General features: G+C 48.9%; 1 protein-coding gene, 1 long non-coding RNA gene and 4 other non-coding genes across 8 annotated transcripts; all 6 read left to right on the plus strand.

The window, feature by feature from the left end:
- On the plus strand, positions 1-13,753 carry TRNAU1AP (tRNA selenocysteine 1 associated protein 1). 2 transcript variants are annotated; one of them, XM_069875393.1, is made up of 10 exons: positions 14-165; positions 3,599-3,675; positions 3,786-3,883; positions 4,603-4,702; positions 5,568-5,620; positions 6,861-6,992; positions 9,025-9,144; positions 10,588-10,750; positions 11,314-11,347; positions 12,310-13,753. In XM_069875393.1, the coding sequence occupies exons 3-10, from the start codon at positions 3,798-3,800 to the stop codon at positions 12,444-12,446; spliced, it is 825 nt and encodes a 274-aa protein (XP_069731494.1). In that variant the 5' UTR covers positions 14-165; positions 3,599-3,675; positions 3,786-3,797; the 3' UTR covers positions 12,447-13,753. The 2 variants fall into 2 exon arrangements, with proteins under 2 accessions (XP_069731493.1, XP_069731494.1); XM_069875392.1 differs by lacking the exon at positions 3,599-3,675 and having other exon boundaries at positions 1-165.
- Positions 13,754-14,728: 975 nt separating this feature from the next.
- On the plus strand, positions 14,729-20,601 carry LOC138730325 (uncharacterized). Of its 2 annotated transcripts, XR_011339006.1 has the most exons (6): positions 14,729-15,059; positions 16,131-17,073; positions 18,351-18,459; positions 19,070-19,128; positions 19,444-19,545; positions 19,924-20,601. It is a non-coding gene; the product is annotated as an uncharacterized lncRNA (long non-coding RNA). The 2 variants fall into 2 exon arrangements; XR_011339007.1 differs by lacking the exons at positions 14,729-15,059; positions 16,131-17,073 and adding an exon at positions 17,810-18,041 and having other exon boundaries at positions 19,924-20,371.
- On the plus strand, positions 18,097-18,241 carry LOC138730429 (small nucleolar RNA SNORA16B/SNORA16A family). Its single transcript, XR_011339026.1, has one exon. It is a non-coding gene; the product is annotated as a small nucleolar RNA SNORA16B/SNORA16A family (small nucleolar RNA).
- LOC138730430 (small nucleolar RNA SNORA44) lies at positions 18,844-18,974 on the plus strand. Its single transcript, XR_011339027.1, has one exon. It is a non-coding gene; the product is annotated as a small nucleolar RNA SNORA44 (small nucleolar RNA).
- Positions 19,168-19,283, plus strand: LOC138730420 (small nucleolar RNA SNORA61). Its single transcript, XR_011339017.1, has one exon. It is a non-coding gene; the product is annotated as a small nucleolar RNA SNORA61 (small nucleolar RNA).
- On the plus strand, positions 19,726-19,795 carry LOC138730426 (small nucleolar RNA SNORD99). Its single transcript, XR_011339023.1, has one exon. It is a non-coding gene; the product is annotated as a small nucleolar RNA SNORD99 (small nucleolar RNA).
- Positions 20,602-20,922: the final 321 nt, after the last annotated feature.

The raw sequence follows: 20,922 nt of genomic DNA on the forward strand, positions 1-20,922 counted from the left end.
GCTCTGCCCCCGCCGGGCCCGCGGAGGCGGCGGGAGCGCGGGCCGGGCCGGGCCGGGCCGGGCGGGAGGCGGCGGGGCCGAGCCGGGAGGGCAGAGCCGCGGCCCCGCTGCGCCCGCCCCGCGGCCTGAGGGAGCAGCATGGCCGCCAGCCTCTGGATGGGGGACGTGAGTGTCCGGCCGGGACCGCGCGGGGCGGCGGGGGGCGGCGGGGGGGAGGGGGCACTGACCGACGGACGGGCACCCTGACAGACAGACACCCGCACCCTGACGCACTGGCACCCTCACCCAGACAGACACCTTCACACTCGCTAACAGGCACCCTCACATACGGATACCTGTGCCCTGACTGACAGACGGACAGGCACCCTCACCCTGACTGATAGACAGACACCCTCACCCTGACTGACAGACGGACACTCTCACCCTGACACCCTCACCCTGACTGACAGACAGACACTCTCACCCTGACACCCTCACCCTGACTGACAGACACCCTCACCGTGACTGACAGACAGACACTCTCACCCTGACACCCTCACCCTGACTGACAGACACCCTCACCCTGACTGACAGACGGACACTCTCACCCTGACACCCTCACCCTGACTGACAGACAGACACTCTCACCCTGACACCCTCACCCTGACTGACAGACACCCTCACCCTGACTGACAGACAGACACTCTCACCCTGACACCCTCACCCTGACTGACAGACACCCTCACCCTGACTGACAGACGGACACCCTCACCCTGACACCCTCACCCTGACAGACAGACGGACACTCTCACCCTGACACCCTCACCCTGACTGACAGACAGACACTCTCACCCTGACACCCTCACCCTGACAGACAGATGGACAGACACCCTCACCCTGACACCCTCACCCTGACTGACAGACGGACATCCTCACCCTGACACCCTCACCCTGACTGACAGACGGACAGACACCTTCACCCTGACACCCTCACCCTGACACCCTCACCGTGACTGATGGACAGACACCCTCACCCAGACAGACACCTTCATACTCCCTAGCAGACACCCTCACACACGGATACCCGCACCCTGACTGACAGACAGACACCCTTACCCAGACAGACACCTTCACACTCAGGACCAGGAACCCTCACACACGGATACCCATGCCCTGACTGACTGACACCCTGGCTGACAGACAGATGGACACCCTGACCCTGACACCCTCACCCTGACACCCTCACCCTGACAGACAGAGACGCTGACTGACAGACACTCTCACCCTGACTGACAAATGGACACCCTCCCCCTGACTGACAGACAGACACCCTCACCCTGGTTGACTGACGGACACCCTCACCCTGACTGACTGACAGACACCCTCACCCTGACTGACACTTTCATACTCACTAACAGACACCCTCATACACCCTGACTGACTGACTGACACCCTGACTGACTGACTGACAGGTGGACACCCTTGCCATGACTGACTGACTGACAGACACCTTCACCCTGACCCCCTGACTGGCAGACACCTTCACCCTGACCCCCTGACTGACAGGCACCTTCACCCTGAGTGACAGGCACCTCTCCCTGACACCCCCCCACAGCCGCTCACAGACTCTGACACACGCATGAACTCCTGAGCTGACTGACACTCACCCCCCTTTCGCTGCACCCTGACTGACAGGCACACTCACGCAGGCTGTCACACACGCTCACGCAGGTGACACTTACACACCCCGACACACCCACACGCGCTCAGAGATGCTACCCCTGCCTGGCAGGCCTGGCTTTGTGTAGTTTCGCACTCACAGCAAGACACACACGTCCCCCCCCAGGCACTGATGTGCTCTCACACTCCCGTGCTTGTGCTCTGCTAGGCACTTACACACTTACTCACAAGCCTGTATGCTTGCATGCTTCTAGGATTTTTACACTGGCTTCTATGCTTTCCTGCTTGTAGGCATTTACACGCTCAGGGTCATACGCTCTAAGGCACTTGCACACGCTCACACTCATTCTGCTCAGCTCACGCGCTTCTGCTCGCACTTGTAGGCACTTAAGCCTTCTCGCACTCTCCCTCCCTGCCTGCCCCACACGTGCGCGCTCACACACTTGTAAGGATTTACGCTTTTCCACGTGCACTTACACACCCCAGTGTTTCCCTCATTCCCGCCTGCGTGTGTGCCTGGCTCGCACTCACGGGTCCCTCTTCACGCCTGCCACACGCACGCTGAGGGCACTCAGGCTGAGACCTGCACGGTGTCCCTGTCTGCCGTTCACACGCGCTGCGTACACCCTCCTACGCCTGCCCCGTGTGCTGCACCGCTCGCTGCTGCTCCCACACGCTTCCCTCCTCCCTCCTGTATGCGTACTCGCATCCAGCGTGGTGCTGTGCTTTGCTCCCTACGCCTGCGTGAATGTGCTCGTGTTGGACTGTTGTCTCCGCTGTCTGCTGTTTCTACACACTCACTTATATGATCCCACTATCTTTGTCTCCTCGTGTTCACCCGCACGCCGGTACAGACCCACACGGGCACTTACACCAGGGGATCCTGATTTCCGCATTGCCTGCTCCTCGCACGCACATTTTCTGCAGCCTCTTCCTTACAGCAGCATGTTGCATACCCCTGCTTGCACACGCGCGTGCACCCTGCCCTCCTCCTCGGCCTCTCTCGCGTGCACGTAAACACAACTGGCGCATCCCTGTGGATCCTGCTGGCCGCTTCTCTCTTACACACGCTCACACACACCAGGCCGCACACACACGAGGGATTCTTCCACCGCCTGCTACTCGTGCAGGCAGACTCTGCTGTCTCTTTTCCCCACACAAAGGGTTATTTGCCCTCTCTCCATCATAAGACCATCTTTCTCAGTCACCTTTCACAAGCAGCCTGGTGCTCTCTTAAACGCACACGTACCTATCCTTGCAGCAGTCGCCCGTTGCCGTTGTGAGCCTGGCTTCCCCAAAGACACCTCGCAGGATCACGCGCTGCGTGGCCTGTGTGTACAGAGCAGTGCTGCCTCCTGCTTCTGGCGCCTGGAGCGGGGTCGTTTCTGCTTTCCCTCAGCCCTCTGCAGGGCTTCTGCCACCTCTCACGCGTGCAGTGTGGTCACTCGCTGTCAGATACACACAGACACTCAGATACACACAGACACTCCACGCTGTCACACGCACACACACAAGTGACGAAGCTACCTGGTTCCCGACAGACACACGGACACACTTGAGGGCTGCCGGCTGGACATTCCCCAGTGCCACCCTCTCACCTCTGACACGAACGCGGTACAAAGCTCAGACCTGCTGCGGGGATGGGATGAGAGGTTTCCCCTCCAGGTGATACCCTGCGTATCCCCGCGGTGATGCGAGGTCGACACGGCTCCACACGCCCCTTCCCGTGCTCCGTGGGGGCTGTGTTACCTGACGCATGCCGCCCACCTGTCGTAGCACCCCGGGCTCAGACAGAGAAGGAGCCTGCTGACTCCTTATCCCCTGCTCCGTGTAGTAAACGCTCAAGTTTGTTGCTGTATGTTTCTCAGTGGCTTTTGTCCTTCTGTGAAAGCTCCCTGTTCTCTGAAATTCATGCTGTCTCTTGGGTTCCACTTTGCAGACTGTTGAGCCTGGTTCATGCATGCCTGCTGGTTTTGAGTGGCATCGACCCTCTTAAATGAGTCTTCTTTTTGAAGTGTAAGGGTAAAATACTTCTCAATAATGTTTTAACTGCTTAGGGTGACATTGACACATAAATTCTCCTTTTTGTAGTTGCTTTGGACTGACTTGTTTTTTTGCTTTTTTAGCTGGAGCCATATATGGATGAAAACTTTGTTTCAAGAGCCTTCGCCACCATGGGAGAGCTTGTACTGAGTGTAAAAATCATTCGAAACAGGTTGACGGGGTAACTGTTTATGCTTGTTCTCAGTCTGCGTTTGGATTGAACCGTTTGCCCTCTGCCTGGCATTGCTGTGGCCTTGTCCGTATCAAAGTGATTTTCCCTTTGAGCTTTTCACCATTGCTGCCAACAATATGGGTGTATTGATGATAGCAATGGAGAGGAGAATTGCTGGCCCTTCAACCTCCCCATCGACAAAGCAAGGTTTGACCCCCTCCTGCTGTGTTTCAGCACTCTGAAAGAGTGGAATACGTATGCCAGACAGTCAGGCTGAGAATTACACCGTCTGGGCTGGAGGCTCCAGTACCCGGCCCGCATTAATCCTTGTGCTGGTGCAGCCACACGGTGCTGGCAGAGGTGGGAAGGAGCCTTATGAGGACCCTTTGCGTTCGTTTGGAGTAAAACAAGCAACTGCACAGAATATGATAGTTTCATGTTTCAGTTTTTAGTGGGAAAATGTATGTAGTAGGAGGTAAACTAATTGTCAAACTTTCTGTGTGCTTCTGTTGACATGACTTACTGGTAAGTAGGGGCTGTCACGTTACTTGACATTGAAGATTACTTTGCTGGCTTCGTTTTGGTAGCTAAAGTTTATACTTTGAAAAAGATATTGTTGTAAATGTTGTGACTGTAGCGAATTTCCCGCCAGTTATCTAAAAATGTAATATTCCTCCTCAAATGTGTTTTAAATCTGAAATCTTTCTCTCTCCTGTGTCTGTGTTCAGAATTCCAGCAGGCTATTGCTTTGTAGAATTTGCAGATCTAGCTACTGCAGAGAAATGTTTACACAAAATCAATGGAAAACCGCTTCCTGGTGCTACACCGGTAAGTGAATGAGATCAGCCAGTTGGGAAGCAAGACTGGGAATGAAGAGACAGTGTGTGATCTGTATTTTGGATGATTACAGGCAAATTCATAGTTAGCAAATGGGGATTCTTCTTTAAAATTCGATTAATGAACATAAAACTGTTAATTTCCTTGCTCAGAATAGAATCACAGAATGAACCAACAGACGTCTCGGGTACCTAAAAGCTAGGTAGTTCGGGAGAAGAAGAGGAATAGTCCTAGAGGCTAATTTTAGGATGTTGACTCGACTGTGTGGTAGATTAAAATGGGACGCTGACACAGCTGTCCGTTGTACCCACAGAAGTTGGCTGCAGTAGCTAGGATGAGTGGTTCGTAAGGCAGCTCTAGAATCGCCTCATTTTGGATCTTACGAAATGAACATGTCATCAGGGATTGATTCTGTTTTCCCGTGTGGCAGATTCTGCTCTGCCCGTACTCTTGCAAATCACAAATGTCCGACAGTCTGTGCTGTCATTTCATTTTTAGACCTTAAAATTGGAAGTCATTTAATAATTGTGGTTACTATCTCAGTTTTCCTGTCTTTCTTAAAGATACAAAAGTGTGATGTAAGTGCGGTTCAACTCTCTTTCACCGGCTTTATAAACTGCTGATGTAGAGATGGGCCAGACCTCTTGGTGCAGGTTCTTTGCTGATTTTCATTATTGTGGTACTGAAGTCAGATAAAAATCTAGTTCTTGATACCTCAACTGGCTGGCCTGACGGCATTGAACATCTCTCATCATTCAGAAAGTTGTATAAATTAAGCTTATTGTATTTTTTTCCTGATTGGTTGGATTCACGTGAGGACATTTGAATGTATGGATTCATTTTTGCCTTGTTTCAGGCAAAGCGATTTAAATTGAATTATGCAACGTATGGAAAACAGCCCGATAACAGGTAAACACTCAATATTCGAATATTAGTTTTGCCTGCCTAATGTCTCTTAATCAATTGCCTTGCAAACAAGATTCAAAATATGCAAAACCACAATTTCATCATTGACGGGTGAGACGTACAGCTAGAAAATTTGGATAGGAGAGCACTCCCAGGATGCATGTAATTAGAATTTGTACCATTTTGCCCAGGAGTGCCAGATAACTAAACCCTGTAATTAACGTAGACTCCATGAAGCTGTCTTGGCACACGCTGGAGATATTTATGATGCTGTAACACGTCAGCACTTTCTGTGTATCTAAGGATGCATCCCTTTGCAATACTGCATAAGGCCATGAACGTGTTCAGCACCTAAAGATCAATGAGGTGGTTTATCCCTGGCTGGAGCCCCACAACGGGTGGGAAAGAGAAGGAGGGGTGCTCTCAATTCCCTCTGGGAGCCCACCTTTCACTGCTGACATCAGGAGACAGACTCCTGAAGCTGGGTGGTGTGAGCACCTTTCATAACGCCAGCCCAGAAACGCTTACACAGTGGAAGGGATAATAGCACAGGAGTGTTCGGGCAGGAGTGTACGAGAGCGCGAGCAATGCGGTCCCGCAGTTTATTAGGGCAGGGTTAGTCATATCTCAGCAACTGGAGTTTTATTTAAATTATTATTGATCTTTTTTTAAAAAAACACGGCTTTTTAGATCAGAATCCAGGTGTGGCAGATGGGGACGAGAGCGAGATGTACATTTGGTAACTAATTAATCTGTTTACTCTACAAGTAGAGCTGGATAATGTAGCCTTTCCAATTCCAACAGTGTGTCTTTAGCAGAGGGAGGATAACTCACACTGCCTGTCAGTTCTGTGCTTTGTCTTTTGTGTAACACAGCAGATTGGTCAGGAGCACCTTTTAAGGTGTTTAAACTTTCTATTATCGAAGGATCTAATTTGTATATTATAATTTAAGATCAATATGTTAGAAATCCAGAGATGTCCTGTGAGAACTTAAAAATGAAATTACCTCTAAACAAAAAGCAATGCTAAGTAGATTGCTTGTGCTACTTGGATTAACTTGGAAAAGCAGTGTCAATAAAAATTTGAGTCACCTAAGCAGCTTAGCTGACAAATTATCCATTAAATATCCTTTAATACCATTTTTCTCTGAAGCCAAATGTTGAGGTTAAATGTTAGCTGTCACTCAGTGTACCTCTTGTTTTATTTGACTGTACTTACCAGGTTTTCTTTTGATTTCTTTAGTCCAGAATATTCACTTTTTGTGGGAGACCTGACCCCTGATGTGGATGATGGGATGTTATATGAATTTTTTGTTAAAGTTTATCCATCCTGTAGAGGTGGAAAAGTTGTTTTGGACCAGGCAGGAGTGTCCAAGTAAGTAATCTCTTATTCGTTCTTTTCTTTAACTTCACGTGCAGCAACAGGAAAGATATAATGAAAGATATAATGCAGCAAGGGAGACAGAATAGATTTTAGCTTAGCTTAGATTTTAGTTAGCTAAAAATACATTGGGTTTGTATATTCAGTGTAGAGTATGCTTGGGGTTTGGTGGTCACCACAGCATATTATCACTCTGCTGTCAGTGTGATGCACTTAAAACACTCTCACTGGCTTTTCAGATGCAGTTGTGCTTTTACCACCTTGAGGCTACTGAGTATATATTGCTGTGAAAGCTTTACAGGCTTGTGTTTCAAATAGGGCAGGGCAAGCAAAGCTATGATTCATTGGCAAGTACTTGGTATCTGCCTTGTTCGTCTCTGCTGGAAACGTCTCACCAAAATCAGATCTCGAAAAGTCAGGTGTCTTAACATTATCAAAACATTTTCTAAATAACAGAAAGTGGAACTGTATTTTCCTAGAAGAGGGACCAGTTGGTGAGTATCTTTGTCTTCAAAACAGAACATGATTTCAATGAAACACAATATTCTGATCTAATATCTCTGAGAGAATGTTGTGATGAGACTTAGAAAATGGCTGTAGATCTCCCTTCTTTCTCACAGAATGTCTCTCAGTCTTAGATGTGTTGGTTTGAGGTCTTGGATGTGTTGGTTTGGTTTCGCTCTGGAGGTCTTATGCACTCTGGTCCCATCTGAAAGCTGAAGGAGTCTTCATAGCAGTTTAGAAACTTACACACTTTTCTATGTAAAGACCTCAAATTGCCTTAAACTGTCTTAAAAGTTGATTTAGTATGCCGCAGTCCTTTTGCAGAGGGCAAATTAAGCAGAATGTGGACCCGTGTAGAGTTTTTCTCTTGATTAATTGTTCATTTTAAATATAGATAAGCCCAAGCTTTGATTTGGTCTTTGCGAGGAGTGCACATACGCGCATCCTTACGAGTGTAAAAATGTGTTTAGACTTGTGTGTACAGTGTGGACCCACTAGGACTACCAGGTGATGCCGCTTTCAAAATAGTTTTACCTGGTATTTAGAGTTCCCACAGAACAGATAACACACTGTAAATATACACCCTTGTTTACAGCTCATTCTTTTCCTCACGTAGACAAGCCCTTTCCCTCCCAAACTCCTTCCTTCCCCTAGATGGATTCCTCTTTCCCTCCCACACCTAAGTCTTTGATCTTTCTGCTGCGTGAAGCAGCCCATCCCGCCTTGGGATCCTGGCACTGCCCTTTTGGATGCTGTTGCGTTGCTGCTGACTCACGGCAGCATCAGAATCCCACGCAAAGGACCTTTGGGGTTGAAGGGGACTTAATATTTCCGGTCTGGCTGCCATGCGGCGCTGCAGCGAGGGATTGCAGCGGAGCTGAGGGGCTGCTGGCCATGAGCTTTCGCTGTCAGAGCAAGTTCTAGCCACTTGACATTACGAGCGCGTTTTCAGGCCCACTCTTGGAAACGCTGATGGGGCCATGGGGTGCTTAGGAGTGACCGAAAGCCCATTTGAATATTCTCCTGTTGAAAAAAGGGCTTGATTGGGAAGCGCATCTCAGTGGATGCTGCAGAAAAGCAATATTTTCTTTCACAGTGGGGCACTTTTAGACAGAAACAATGCCCGTGTCTTGCCAATCCTGTGCTGACTTGCAAGTCGTTACATTATCTCTATCCTGCCAGTATAGATCTGAGGCTTTGCTGCTGCCTGTTCATGTACCTTGACACATCCCATGCCAGCTCTCTTCTAGTTCCCCAGCACCCACTGGCTCAAGAATTGCTTTTTTGGAGCCATAGAAAGTGCTGCCGAAGCCTGGACCCACGGCTTCAAGCATTTTGCAAAAGCAACTGGAAGGTGGAATCATTTCATAGAACAATAGAATCATCTCTACTAAAAGCAGGGGCCGCCCTAGCGAAAGCGTTTTCATTTGCTGTGGTTTTCAAACCCAATTTTGACCTCACTGTGAATATTTTTTAAAAGTGGCGTGGATTTTTTTACGTGAGCTATTCTGTGTCTTTGCAGAGGTTACGGGTTCGTGAAATTCACGGATGAACTGGAACAGAAAAGAGCGCTGACGGAGTGTCAGGGAGCTGTGGGGTTGGGCTCTAAACCTGTTCGCTTGAGTGTGGCTATACCAAAAGCGTGAGTATAAGAGCAGCCGGGTGTTTGTGTAAGAGCAGCGTGAAGTGAAATCCGGGCTATTTTTAAATGCCTTTTAGCGGTTTGGGTACATTTCTTGGATGCTTCCATCACAAAGTGGAGGGATACACAAAAATATATATTTAAGTAGCTGGAGTATCAGGAATTCAAAACCGTTAAATCAACGTTAAATCAAGACTAAGCATTTCACACTGTCCGTAATTGCATCCTGTATTAAATACACATACATGTGCACACGGTGTATTTAAAGATGATTATTTTTAAAGTATATGTTCCTTTGCATTGAACTGAAATAGTCTAAATCTGCTTATTGATTTCTGAGTAGCAAAACTTAATTACCTTGCTATTTCTATTACAATGTCTGCTAAATATAAGTCTTCTGGGGCAGGGATTAACTGTTTTTTCTGTGTTTGTTCAGAACCTGATACAATGAGATCCTGGTCTGACTTGGGGCTCGTAGCACTAGGGTAATACGAATAATAGTAATTGCTCCCTATTTGAATAATATTTAGATTTTCAGTGACCTCAGAAGTCTTGGGAGGATAAGGAAGAGAAAAGCAGACAAAGGGGGTGTATCGTGGTGAGAAGATTGCTGTTCCCCTCTTCCTACTTCTCACTAATTTCATCGTTAGACATAGCTTTATGTGTGACATATTTTCATTTTCAAATTTGTCATCTCATTATTTCAATTCTTGATAATCAGGTGGGTTTCCCGCTTCCTGGGGAATGCTGCCACACTAGGGCAAGGAATGGGGATTTTAGTTAGCTCACAGGCTATTTAAGTTTATTTTTTTAATTACCTGTAGTCGTTTTTACTTCATGAGCACAACCATGTACACTGAAGAACCACCCAGTTGAGAGAGCATGGGGACAAACATCGTTGCTTGGGTTTTTATACCATGGAGGCAGAAGGGAGAGGGTTTTATCCATTCTTACTAAAGAAAACCTCAGTTCTTTTGCAAGGCTGTAAGTCTTTAACTCTTCCTGTAAAGTGAGACTCGATACGTTGTCTCAGGAAGCTGCAGAGTACTGTACTTCATCCTATTTATCGGGAGATAAAGGGACCCAAGAATCTGGATCCTGGTTCAGGATTGTTCTAAACTGAGGCTCATAGTCCTGAACTTTTCCCTTCTCAAAGCCAGGAAGCTATACTAAATTACTCATAAAGAATGAAAGCAATGTTTATTAATGAAGATTAATATGAATAGGGGAAAAGGCAATAAATTTAAACCACTTATTTCTTTCTACAAATGTATACAAATGATAAATACTGCCACAGTAGTAGTGATTATATTTTAAAGACTGGAATTTGCATGGTAGACTAAGCCTTGCCTCTGTGCCACGTTGTATCTTAAGCTATTTCACTGCTTTTTATCATAATTATTCTGCATTATTTGCAACTTATCCCTGCTTTATTTTTTTAAGTAATCGTGTGAAATCAATGGAGTACAATCAGATGTACAACTACAACTATAACCAATATTACCAACAATATCACAACTACTACGCGCAGTGGGGCTACGACCACAACACAGGCAGTTACAGCTACAGCTACCCTCAGTACGGCTACACGCAGAGCACAATGCAGGTAGGACAGCGCGATGGGCTCACTCTTCGATCATCTCTCTGCACAGAAACACAACACAGCTTACAAAACTGTGATAGGCATATTTTATCTTCAAGCTCTGAGGTCTTACTGTACCTACCTGATGAGGAAGGAAAACTGTTTAGCAGAGCCTGGTGCGTGATACTGCCTTGTGTGCAGGATCCTGCTAGGATCAGAGGGGTAAAAAGGTCTGGAGGGCACAGAGTCTCTTAGTACAGTTGATGTGGTAGAAGGTTTCTCCAGACACGTGCAGTCGGACAGACTGTGCTGTGGGTGCCTTCTGGCGTCCTTCGTAAACCTTGGTTTAGAGAGTAAAACAGATCAGAACAGCTGTCTGCTGTGCCACAGGAGTCTGAAGAACTACAGCGTCTGGGATATTCCTCATGGAGTCCGTTGGGTGTAGAACATGGGGCTTAGCTGTGAAGAATTCTGTTGTCATCAGTCGGATAGAAAAGTCAGTATGTGACAGCAGTAATCAACAGATGATGTTCATAAAAGAAAAGATAAATATCTGCTGTCCTAAAGTGTTTTTTTTTCCCTTGTAGACATATGAAGAAGTCGGGGAGGACGCATTAGAAGGTACGTTTCTTGAATTCGTTATTGAAGTTGTCTGTTCTGGAATGTTGTCAGTCTTGGTACCATGACTAATTCCCGGGGAGCTGTTCCAGTGCTCCACCACCTTCTGGTTGAAGAATCTTCTCCTAATATTCAGCCTAACCCTGGCACATCTTCCTGCTATTCCCTGCCGTTACAAATAACGTAATTTCAGTGTGTCCTTCCTTTTCCCTAACTCTGCTCTCCTGTGATGTGTTACAACACAATGTAGCTAAACCCAAACATCTTTACAAGCATTTTATTCCTGATGTGTGTTGTAGTTTTTCCACTCAGCCGGCCGGCTGCTCTGTGCTCCGATAGCTGCTTCCTCTCCTCTGTGTAGCTGATACCCTCAGCTCTAGGTCGCGGGTGGTGTCGGGTGAGCTGTGCACGCAACAAGTGGTTTGAGGAATACAATGAGTTGATTTTTGTGAAACATTAAACAGTACCAGCTGGTTGCTATCCAGCTCCAAAATCCTTTACAAATGTCTCTCCTAACTGTAAAACAGGGGACGTATTCGTATGTAATTCATGGGGTGGTGCTGGCACTGCTTTGGTTGCTTAACTGTGAAATGCTTTGAGATGTTCGTGGCTTTGGCAGACGAACATCTCCCTCTCGTCCTGTCCCCTGCCCCTTGGGAGAAGAGCCCAGCTCCCTCCTCTCCACAACCTCCTTTCAGGTAGTTGGAGAGAGCAATGAGGTCTCCCCTCAGCCTCCTCTTCTCCAGGCTAAACACCCGCAGCTCTCTCAGCCGTTCTTCATAAGGCCTTTCTCATTGGAGAAAGACTTACTAGGGCTGATGTAGTCAGGTTCATGGATTGGGGAAGTGCTGTGAATGTTTCGTGTCCCCCCACATCTGTTTTAATAAAATTATGTTTACAGGGTGTGGGTTTTCCTAACACATTCAGCTTGTGACCTGTTTCTCTGTCCCTCTTTCCTCCTTTAGATCCGACGCCTCAGTTGGACGTCCAGGAAGCAAATAAACAGTTCATGGAACAGAGTGAAGAGCTCTATGATGCCTTGATGGACTGTCATTGGCAGCCTTTGGACACTGTCTCGTCAGAGATTCCAGCCGTGTTATAGCCTCGTTGCTGAGGCACTGTGTCCGTGCGACAAGCCCGCCAGTGCGCTCCGGACTGTTCTGCTGCACCCGGATCCAGCAGCAGGGGAGGTGGCCCTTTCTCCACCCAGGTCTGCTGCTTGAACTAGAGGAGGACTGTGGCCTTTCCTGTACAGAATGAGTATCGTAGAAGCATCATGGTAACTTTTATTCATGGTGAAAGTTTTACGACAGTTTTATTCCTTTTGTCTTGAAATTAACTCTTACTACTTCGTGGGAATTGTAATTTATAAACTTTCAACGAGATGGCACAGGGGAAAGACTCTACTCCAACGTACAATAAAAAAGTTGGTCTTTTAAGTAAAATTACCCTTTGCATTTTGGTTCCTGCCCATCTTTCTTTTTTGCTGCCCATTTACCTGTCTTCAGTCATTTGATCCAACTCTCATAAATGTGTCCTTTTAAAAAAAATCAGTGTTGGATACCACTAAAATGTCTCAGGGGCTTTCTAGTGACTGGGTGAGGCTGCTGTAACCAGAGCACAGGAAAGAACCATGTAGCCGAAAGCTTAAGTACAGCCTAACATAAACCGTCATTTTGAGCTAAGCAAGTGTATAGCTCACTGTTCTTGAGCAATCTATGATTCTATGATCATAGATTCTACAGTTCTACGATCATAAGAGCATTTTGGAGCGTAAAGAAAGACAGGAGTGTTATAAAACTGCTACAGACCGATGCTTTCTGCCTGGTGGTCTCTTGCACGCGTGGCTTGCCTCTCCACCTGCATATGAGGAAACAGTTCCCCATCAGTCAAGCGGTTTCAAACACTTCTACTTGTTTAAATGTTATTTTGTGTACCATGCCTTTTTTTCCCATTGTGGACACACCTTGATGTCGCATTCAGATGTTAGGGTTTCATAGCGTCTTCCACTGTCCTGTCAGAGGGACTACGGTGAAACTGAAGATCTTGCAACCCAAACGGGTCAGAGCAATCTAATCGATATATTGTGCAACAAATTGTTGCTAACCTGGAAAGCGGTTTTCTACTGGATGTTGTATAAGCAATATATTTAAGCTAATATTATGTTGCGTGAGAGGTGAAAGTAAAAATAATAGCACTTATGTACGTGTTATAAAGCCCTTTTCAGGCTTTTGTGCCTTAAACTCTTGGAGACAGAGGAACAGATAAACTACCTGTAATAAATGTCTATCTGAGAACGAGTTTGATAACTGAAATCGCTGCTGCAGAGCATTTCGTTGCCTCCCTGCCCATGTTGATGCAGAGATTTGCCACAAAATTTAAATACTTTCATAAAGCCTACTTCTACTATGCCTTTGTTTGTGTCCATAATTATGATATATTTGTCAGTCTGTGGTCTTTTATCAACATGCTGTGAATAAGAGGGGGCTGGTGATGTGTATTGGAGTTAGCCTGTATCTGAACAAGCGGAACTAGAGGGCTGCTGGCCCCCTGTGTTCTCATCTGCTGTGGATTTTTCCCTCCTGCTGTGCATCTGACTGTGCTGTGGGCTCTGAACAGTGTTCTAAAGTCCAGTCACTCTGAATTGACGGAAGCAAATGTTCCCTGTGTGTGCTGCTGGAGTTCCAGAGGCAGCGGAGAGGTGGGAGAGAGCAGAGTGCAGGCTTTGCTGATGCAGCTGGGCTGCACATGCAGACAATGCCACTCTTCTTGAGAAGTGCCTCTTCCATAATGGTGATTCGGAGGTGATGTACAGAAGTTTTTCTTTATGTTCTGCCGTTAAACACTTTCTAGACTGTTCTGTCGCTGGGCTACAACAGTGCTACCCTGTGTTTCACTCTCCTCGTTTTGACCTGCCTTTCCCTATCGCCCCAGATTTTAGCTTTTGTAATGAATCCTCCTAATTTCCTACAGGAGGTGGCTTGCAGCCACACTCACTTTATCCATACAAATTTATGCTGCCCTGCTGTCCTCTGTAACGTTTCCTAACGTGTGGATAAGCCGAATCCATTTGAGTCTGTCTCTAAAGGACAGTGGGACGGCTTATCACAGAGCAGCACCCTCACAGACAGTAACTGTGTGGCAGAATAATTTTCCTCTTTGCTTTAGTTTTTGTGGTGGAAAGGACGTCAGTATCGATTAGTCTGATCCATTAGAACCTAGGAGAGCTTTGCACGCATGGACTCTTGAAGCCTGTCGTGGAAAAGAGTTTGGGAGCACGGAGACTGGCAAAGATTGCCCACTGGAGCCTGCCTGCTGGTGCTGCAGAGCTTAAAATAGCTCCTGTATTTCCTTTGGGGAGAGAGGTGGGCCACGTTCCCTGGATGTGTGAGCCAGCCTTCCAGGCTTGGCTGTGAGGATCCTGGCTGCTGTTCTGTTGAGCTGTTAATCTCGCTGCACTTGTCTTTTGTGTATCATTTATTCATCTTCATGTTTGTTTCCAGCTCCTGGCCGCTATTGCAGCACATGAAGCACTGAGGAGACTTTAATTTGGAGCTACAAAAGAGCCGCGCACCTGAATTTGCTGGGCGTGTGTTTCGGAATCCAACTTAAACAAAGTGTGGGGTTTTGTTTCTCCTGGATGGCTGCAGGAAAAGCCCTGATTAATTCCCATTAGCGTAACACAAGATGAAAGACAAGGACTCTGCGTAGTAAGGTAAATCTTGCTTTTATCTTTATGTGCTAAAGGCAAGAGATCCGAGGCAGATGATGTCACATCTGGCTGCGATTATGTAAACCCTTGGAATTGGCATCAAAATCCACGGCTGAGGTGATAAATAGTTCTGCCTTTCAGCACGCAACATCCAGTAGTAATTACAAAAACAACTCAAATCTTCTTACTGTGCTACTTGGCGATGATGTGATGAGCCAATTTGGGATACTCTAAATTGCAGGGACACGGGGATTACCGTTGGAATTACATGGAGTGACAAATATTTAGCCAGCTGCAGAGCTGGAAAGACGTGGGCGTTAACTGAAGTTGGGCACAAAGTGGTGGTTTCCAAAGTGTAAGCTGCAAGGCTGCGGGGTGGCCCGTTGCCATTAACATGTGTTTAATTAAGAGCTTGTCAGTAAGCGGCCAGGGTGGCCTGTGAGGATTCTGCTCAGCTTCTAATGGGATGAGGAGCCTGAAACCATTTCTTTATCCAATATGGGTCTGCACAGCATCATGTGTGGGTTGAGGGGTTTGCTGGGGGCTGGCAACGATGTTTTCTGTGTGTCTGCCTGGAGAAAATTCCTGTTACTTGGACCAGTGTCAGGAGAGAGGTTCCCACCCCGCACACCAAGCAGTACGGAGCGCCCTTAGGTATTTCTCGGAAACTCTTTTGAGGATCAGAGGTGTTTGACTCTGATCTTTGTGCACTCACTTTCTCATGACTGCCTTGCTAATCCCCAGCTTCAGCCAAACAAGATCGGAGAGGAATTTTTACCTTCCAGCCTTGCTATCTCCCAGTGCATCTTGTGAAGTGCACTGGATACACCAGCTTCTGGATTTAACCTGGGATTTACTTAGACATGAAATTAATTCCGTGGCAGGATGGGGTATGAATTTGAAATGCAATAGCTACGATAGATAATGCAGTTAAGGTGATAGAGGTGGAGAGCTGGACACAGCCAGTGCTTGGCTAGTCCCCTCAGCACATAGGATCCCTGAGGAGCTGCAGGCACAGCAATCCACCTGGATCACTCATTCATACTTGTTTTTCCTTCCTGTTACTCTTTGCAGAGCACTTCCCTGTGGGTTGTCTGCTCCCACCTGTCCAGCAGTGGGAATTGCAGGCTCTTCCATCGTTTGTTCTGGATCCTGCGCTACAGAAGAGACTGGCGTGAGGCTCCCAGCCATTCCAGGAGGTTTTATCAGGGCATCACTGACCTTGTGGCCAAGCACCACAGACATTCAGTGGGATTGTCTCTGCTCTGTCTTCTCTCCATCCACCTTCGCATCATGGGCCAAGGTCTGCTGCGCATCGTTGCTTTTTAATATTGCTCTTTGGGGATTCTCCCTGTTCTGTGTTTGGAAGATTCTCTTCCCAAAAACTTGATGTTTACCAAGGTTGGGGAAATTTTAAGTGTGGGTTATTTTTGTTATGCCGACCTCCAAGTTTCTGTCCTGCTTTTGTATTCGACGGGGAGATTTCTAGATCGACTTTGCACGAGTCGCTGTGCCAAGGAGCATTCAGGCTGCCTGGGGAATGTCTGGGCAGCTCCAGGATCCATGCAGGAGGTGGTGGACAGGACCAGCTGCCTGCAGCCCATCCCCACCCGCTTTGACAAGGGCTGTTTTTAGAAAAGCTTGGTCACGCAAGGTTTGGGGCTCGTTTCCAGATGGACTTCTGCTTTAAATAGTTGCCAGGCTTATTTTGTTGGTAACCTGGCACATTTGTGGTGGGGTTACCGGCTTGAAAGGGTGATTCCTGAGCACCATGAATTTTTCCATCTGTGAATCTTGCACAGAACGATTTAAAAACTGTTGTTCTCCCTCTCTCCAGGGCCAGGATGCAGGCATGATGTTTAAGATCCCGCTTCTCAACCTGATCTCTCATGGTGGCTGTGGCTTCAGCATTGGTATCTGAAGAAGTTTCAGCAGTTGCTTTCAAGCAAGTGGCAGCTCCTTTTGTTTTTAAATCCTTCCCACTGGTTATGGATCCTGAGCCAGGAATCTGACAGAGGTATTGCTTTCTCAGATAAGACTTTTGTTTCCAAGAAACTTTCTTCCTATTCCCTGAGGGTAGTGTTATAAATTCCTGTCATGCTGACACAAATCTCCTTAATATCCATTCTCACAGTAGGGTGTTCCCTTTGCCTTCCAAAAGCGAGGAAGGAATTGGAAAATCGTGGCTACTGCCTTCACCTTTCAGCAGAGCAACCGCACCTTGCGGGGAGGAGGGGAGAGAAATTATCTTTGCGAGGGGTGTGGGAGCGCAGCTCACCCCTCAGTGGAAGGGCAGGGGGTGCAGATTGTGGCGTTGTTTCCTGGGGGTGGGATTTCCCCTGCTTTCATAGAATCATAGAATAACCAGGTTGGAAGAGACCCACCGGATCATCGAGTCCAACCATTCCCATCAATCACTAACCCACGTCCCTCAGCGCCTCATCCACCCGTCCCTTAAACCCCTCCAGGGAAGGGGACTCAACCCCCTCCCTGGGCAGCCTCTGCCATTGCCCAATGACCATTTCTGTGAAATATTTTGTTCCTACTGTCCAGCCTGCAGCTGTTTCCCTGCAGGGAGGAGAGGGGCCCGTTTGGCCTTTGGGGATTGGGGTGGCATGGCGGCTGCAGGGCTGAGAACTACAACTCCCAGAAGGCACCGCGGCGGGGCCCTGCGCGGGCAGCCAATCAGCGCCCGCGCTTCCGCCCTATAAAAGCGCCGCGCGCGCATCTCCCCGCCTCTCTCGGTGATGGCGGCTGAGGGGGGGGGCGTGCGGGCCGCCTGCGCGGAGAATCCGCCGCCATCCTCCCTCCCACGCGTCTCTCCTGCCGCTCGGACCCGCCGTATCGGAGCCCCGCGAGCCTCGCTCCGCGCTGGCCGCGCCTCGGGGCGCTGCGATGGGGCGTGAAGGGCGGCGCCGCCGCCGAAGGGCCTGTCCCCTCGCCGCTCCGGGCCCGGCGCGGCCGTGAGGGAGACTCCGAGGGCGGGTGAGTGGGTGATGAAACCCTCCCGGGAGTGGCGGCTGCGGGCCGGGGAGAGCCCAGCTGGCCCTATCGAAGCTGCGTCTGTCTCGGTAATGTGGCAGATGCAGTCAAAAAGGAGCCGAGAGCACAAGGGTTTTCCTCGACGGTCGCCGCTCAGTTTGAGCCTCAGTAACTGTCCGGCAACATTCCAGGAAAATACATGGCCCGGGGGGGGAATCTCCTACCCTAAGTGCCTGCTTTGGGGCCCAAAGTGGGGCGTATTGCTGGGTATCGCAGCTTTTTTGTGCCTTTAACGTACTTTTCCTTTCTTAGAAGCTACCTGAAGCTCAAGACTGCTCTTCCCCAGCGGCATCCTGGCGTGGGAGGTGATCCTGATATGCGGGATGGCTGAGGACCCTTTTGGCTTAGCCACGTTGGGCAGGTGAGATGTGCTGTTAAGGCTCTGGAGTCTCCCCTTGCGCTGTGAGCTTGGTTGCCCTCATGGCCTCCGTGGTCCGGAGCAGCCGTCAGCGTTTCCTGGCTACCTCCGAGCAGATCCTGGCTGCATGGTGCTGGTTCCCAGGGCTGTGGATCCTCCACGGGGCTCATGCGTGGGGTTAGGCCACACGACAAGGATTTCCCGCTGGTGGGGCCCCTTGTTTGTGTCCCTCAAGTCATTAAGAACTGCAGAATCCCTTTATTTGTTGCTCTGTCAAGGTCATGTGTGGAATAAGGGGATTTTCATAGTGGCAGAACTAGGAATGCAGTCTGATCCAAAGCCAGCAGATCACCCTCCTCCTGCTTTGGCTGTCGCTCAGTGGCAGCTTGGCATGTTTATCCAAGAGCTGTGGCTCCTTGCAATAGCTACAGGTCTCCAACAACATGCGAGAGCAACGGGAAGGTCTTTGACTGCTGGGCTGCTTTTGCCTGTTGCTGTCACTCGCCCCTCCTATATATATTTCCAGGAATTAGGGTGGTTCCTGGGTGGGATGTGTCGGTGATGAGTCCCCAGCCTGCTGCTGACACTGAGGGCATGTTGCGCTGTCTTCCAGGGTTGTTTGATGTTTTGGAGCTCCCCGAGCCGATGAGCTGCCTGCCCAATAGACCCGAGGTGAGAATATAACCGCCCTCAGTGGAGTGACAGAGTCTATCCCTCCAAATCCCTTTCCCATTGGATCTGAATACCGATCTGGTGGTCGAAAAAGGAGGAAAAGTAAAACTTCGACTGGTCAGGGCCTCTGCTGGTGCAGTCCAGCTCTGAGAGGGGCCGGTTAGAAAACATCTCTGTTGCTCCTTTGGGAAGGATGGGGTGGGAATGAAATCTTCTGGTCCAGGTAAATGCCTGGCCGGTGGGATTGATGGTCAGGTTCCTAATGCACCATAGTCCATCGGCTTTGGGTTCTTACTGTGGCTTTCCTTTTCTTAGGAATTTCTTCCTGGAAAAGTCAGAGATGCTGAGCTGCTCCTGATGAAGGGATTCGGTTTGCTTTTCTTTGTGCCTGGATCGTGGGGAAAGCTGTGACACGGAGTGAGTGAGTGTCCTCCCTGGGTGGTGGGTCGGAGCAGGATCCCACCAGGCCTGGTGAGCAGGGCAGTTGGAGCTGATTTTGCCTGGACTGGAAGTGGCCAGTCCATAAATGAGATAGGAATGATTGATTCGTTAGGAAGGCTTTTAATTGGGCAGAGGGCTGGTGAGGTCACAGCACAGCCTGGTCCGTGATGACTCTTTCTTGGGAGACAGCTGGATGAATCCTGCGGATATGGGGCTGAGGCCAGGCCTGAAAGAGCCAGAATGGGTGCAGGGGGAGGGAACAACTGGGAATTCCTTAAAGCAGGTGCAATCTGAAGCTATGCCGAGTCAAACTGTTCTTCATTCAAGCTGGGTTATTTTTTATCCCCTCTCCAGGCCTAAGGAAGGCACAGAGCTGTGATGCGCTGGTTCCTGACGGATTCCGTGCTGCAGTGCAAGATTTGGTTCTCTTCCAGCCCTCCTGCAGAACTGGGAGCTCTGCACGGCCGGATCCTGGCTCCTTCCTGAGCCATGAGCTCTCCCCTGGGTGGGAACAGTCTCTCCGTGCTCAAGCTCCCACTTGGCACGGAAGAATTATCTCAGGAGAAAGCCTTGGAGGGTGGAACTGGATATAAAATTCTGTTGAGGGTGAATAAACGCAGTGTCTGGGAATTCCGCACTTACATGTGTTTGGGATGTGCTGCTGGGGGAGACCAAATTGGGAGTAGCCGATTCCCCTGGGGTCAGTGACCCCTCGAGGGCATTTGTTGGCTCTCTGGGGGCTGGATCTCCAGGCAGCTTGTTCTCTCCTGGAAATCTGTCTGTGATGGGTTTGCTTTCTATGCGAGTTGGTGCTCATAGCGTTGAGTTCCTACCCGAGGGACCTGGTGGGAAAGGTCTTTGTGCACCAGAGCTTCCTCAAGCCGAGCTGGGCTCAGTTTTCCTTTCCTCCAGGTGGCAGAGCTCGTGCTGCGCCTTCCCTGGGAGGATCGGGAGGCTGCCTAGGAAGTCACAGCTCTGTGGAATGGTTCCTCCCAGCACAAAGGTGGCTCAGCACAGGCAGCTTTTATGGAGCCTGGTGACTGGGGTTGCCTATTTTCTCCTAGTTCGGGGAGAACAGTTTGGGGTTGAGACCAGCCCCTGTGCTGCTAAATCTGTCTCCACGCCAGGCCAGACAATGGCAAAGGTGACCCAGCTTGTTCCCAAAAAGCACTTTTGTCGGGAGAAGGCAGAGTTGGGGCCCTTCACCCTTTTCCCTTCTCCCTTTGGTGACTCTGGAGTGAGTCCAGAGAAGAGCAACAAAGCTGGTGAAGGGGCTGGAGAACAAGAGGAGCGGCTGAGAGAGCTGGGGGTGTTTAGCCTGGAGAAGAGGAGGCTGAAGGGAGACCTCATTGC

Source organism: Phaenicophaeus curvirostris, chromosome 23, assembly GCF_032191515.1.
Source record: "Phaenicophaeus curvirostris isolate KB17595 chromosome 23, BPBGC_Pcur_1.0, whole genome shotgun sequence".
NCBI lineage: Eukaryota > Metazoa > Chordata > Aves > Cuculiformes > Cuculidae > Phaenicophaeus > Phaenicophaeus curvirostris.

Excerpts from the sequence above, each read along its gene's own strand:
- TRNAU1AP (XM_069875392.1), top strand. The coding sequence starts at position 139 with ATGGCCGCCAGCCTCTGGATGGGGGAC. Across the intron at positions 4,703-5,567 it reads CGCTTCCTGGTGCTACACCG|GCAAAGCGATTTAAATTGAA; the intron begins GTAAGTGAATGA and ends GCCTTGTTTCAG. Across the intron at positions 9,145-10,587 it reads AGTGTGGCTATACCAAAAGC|TAATCGTGTGAAATCAATGG; the intron begins GTGAGTATAAGA and ends TATTTTTTTAAG.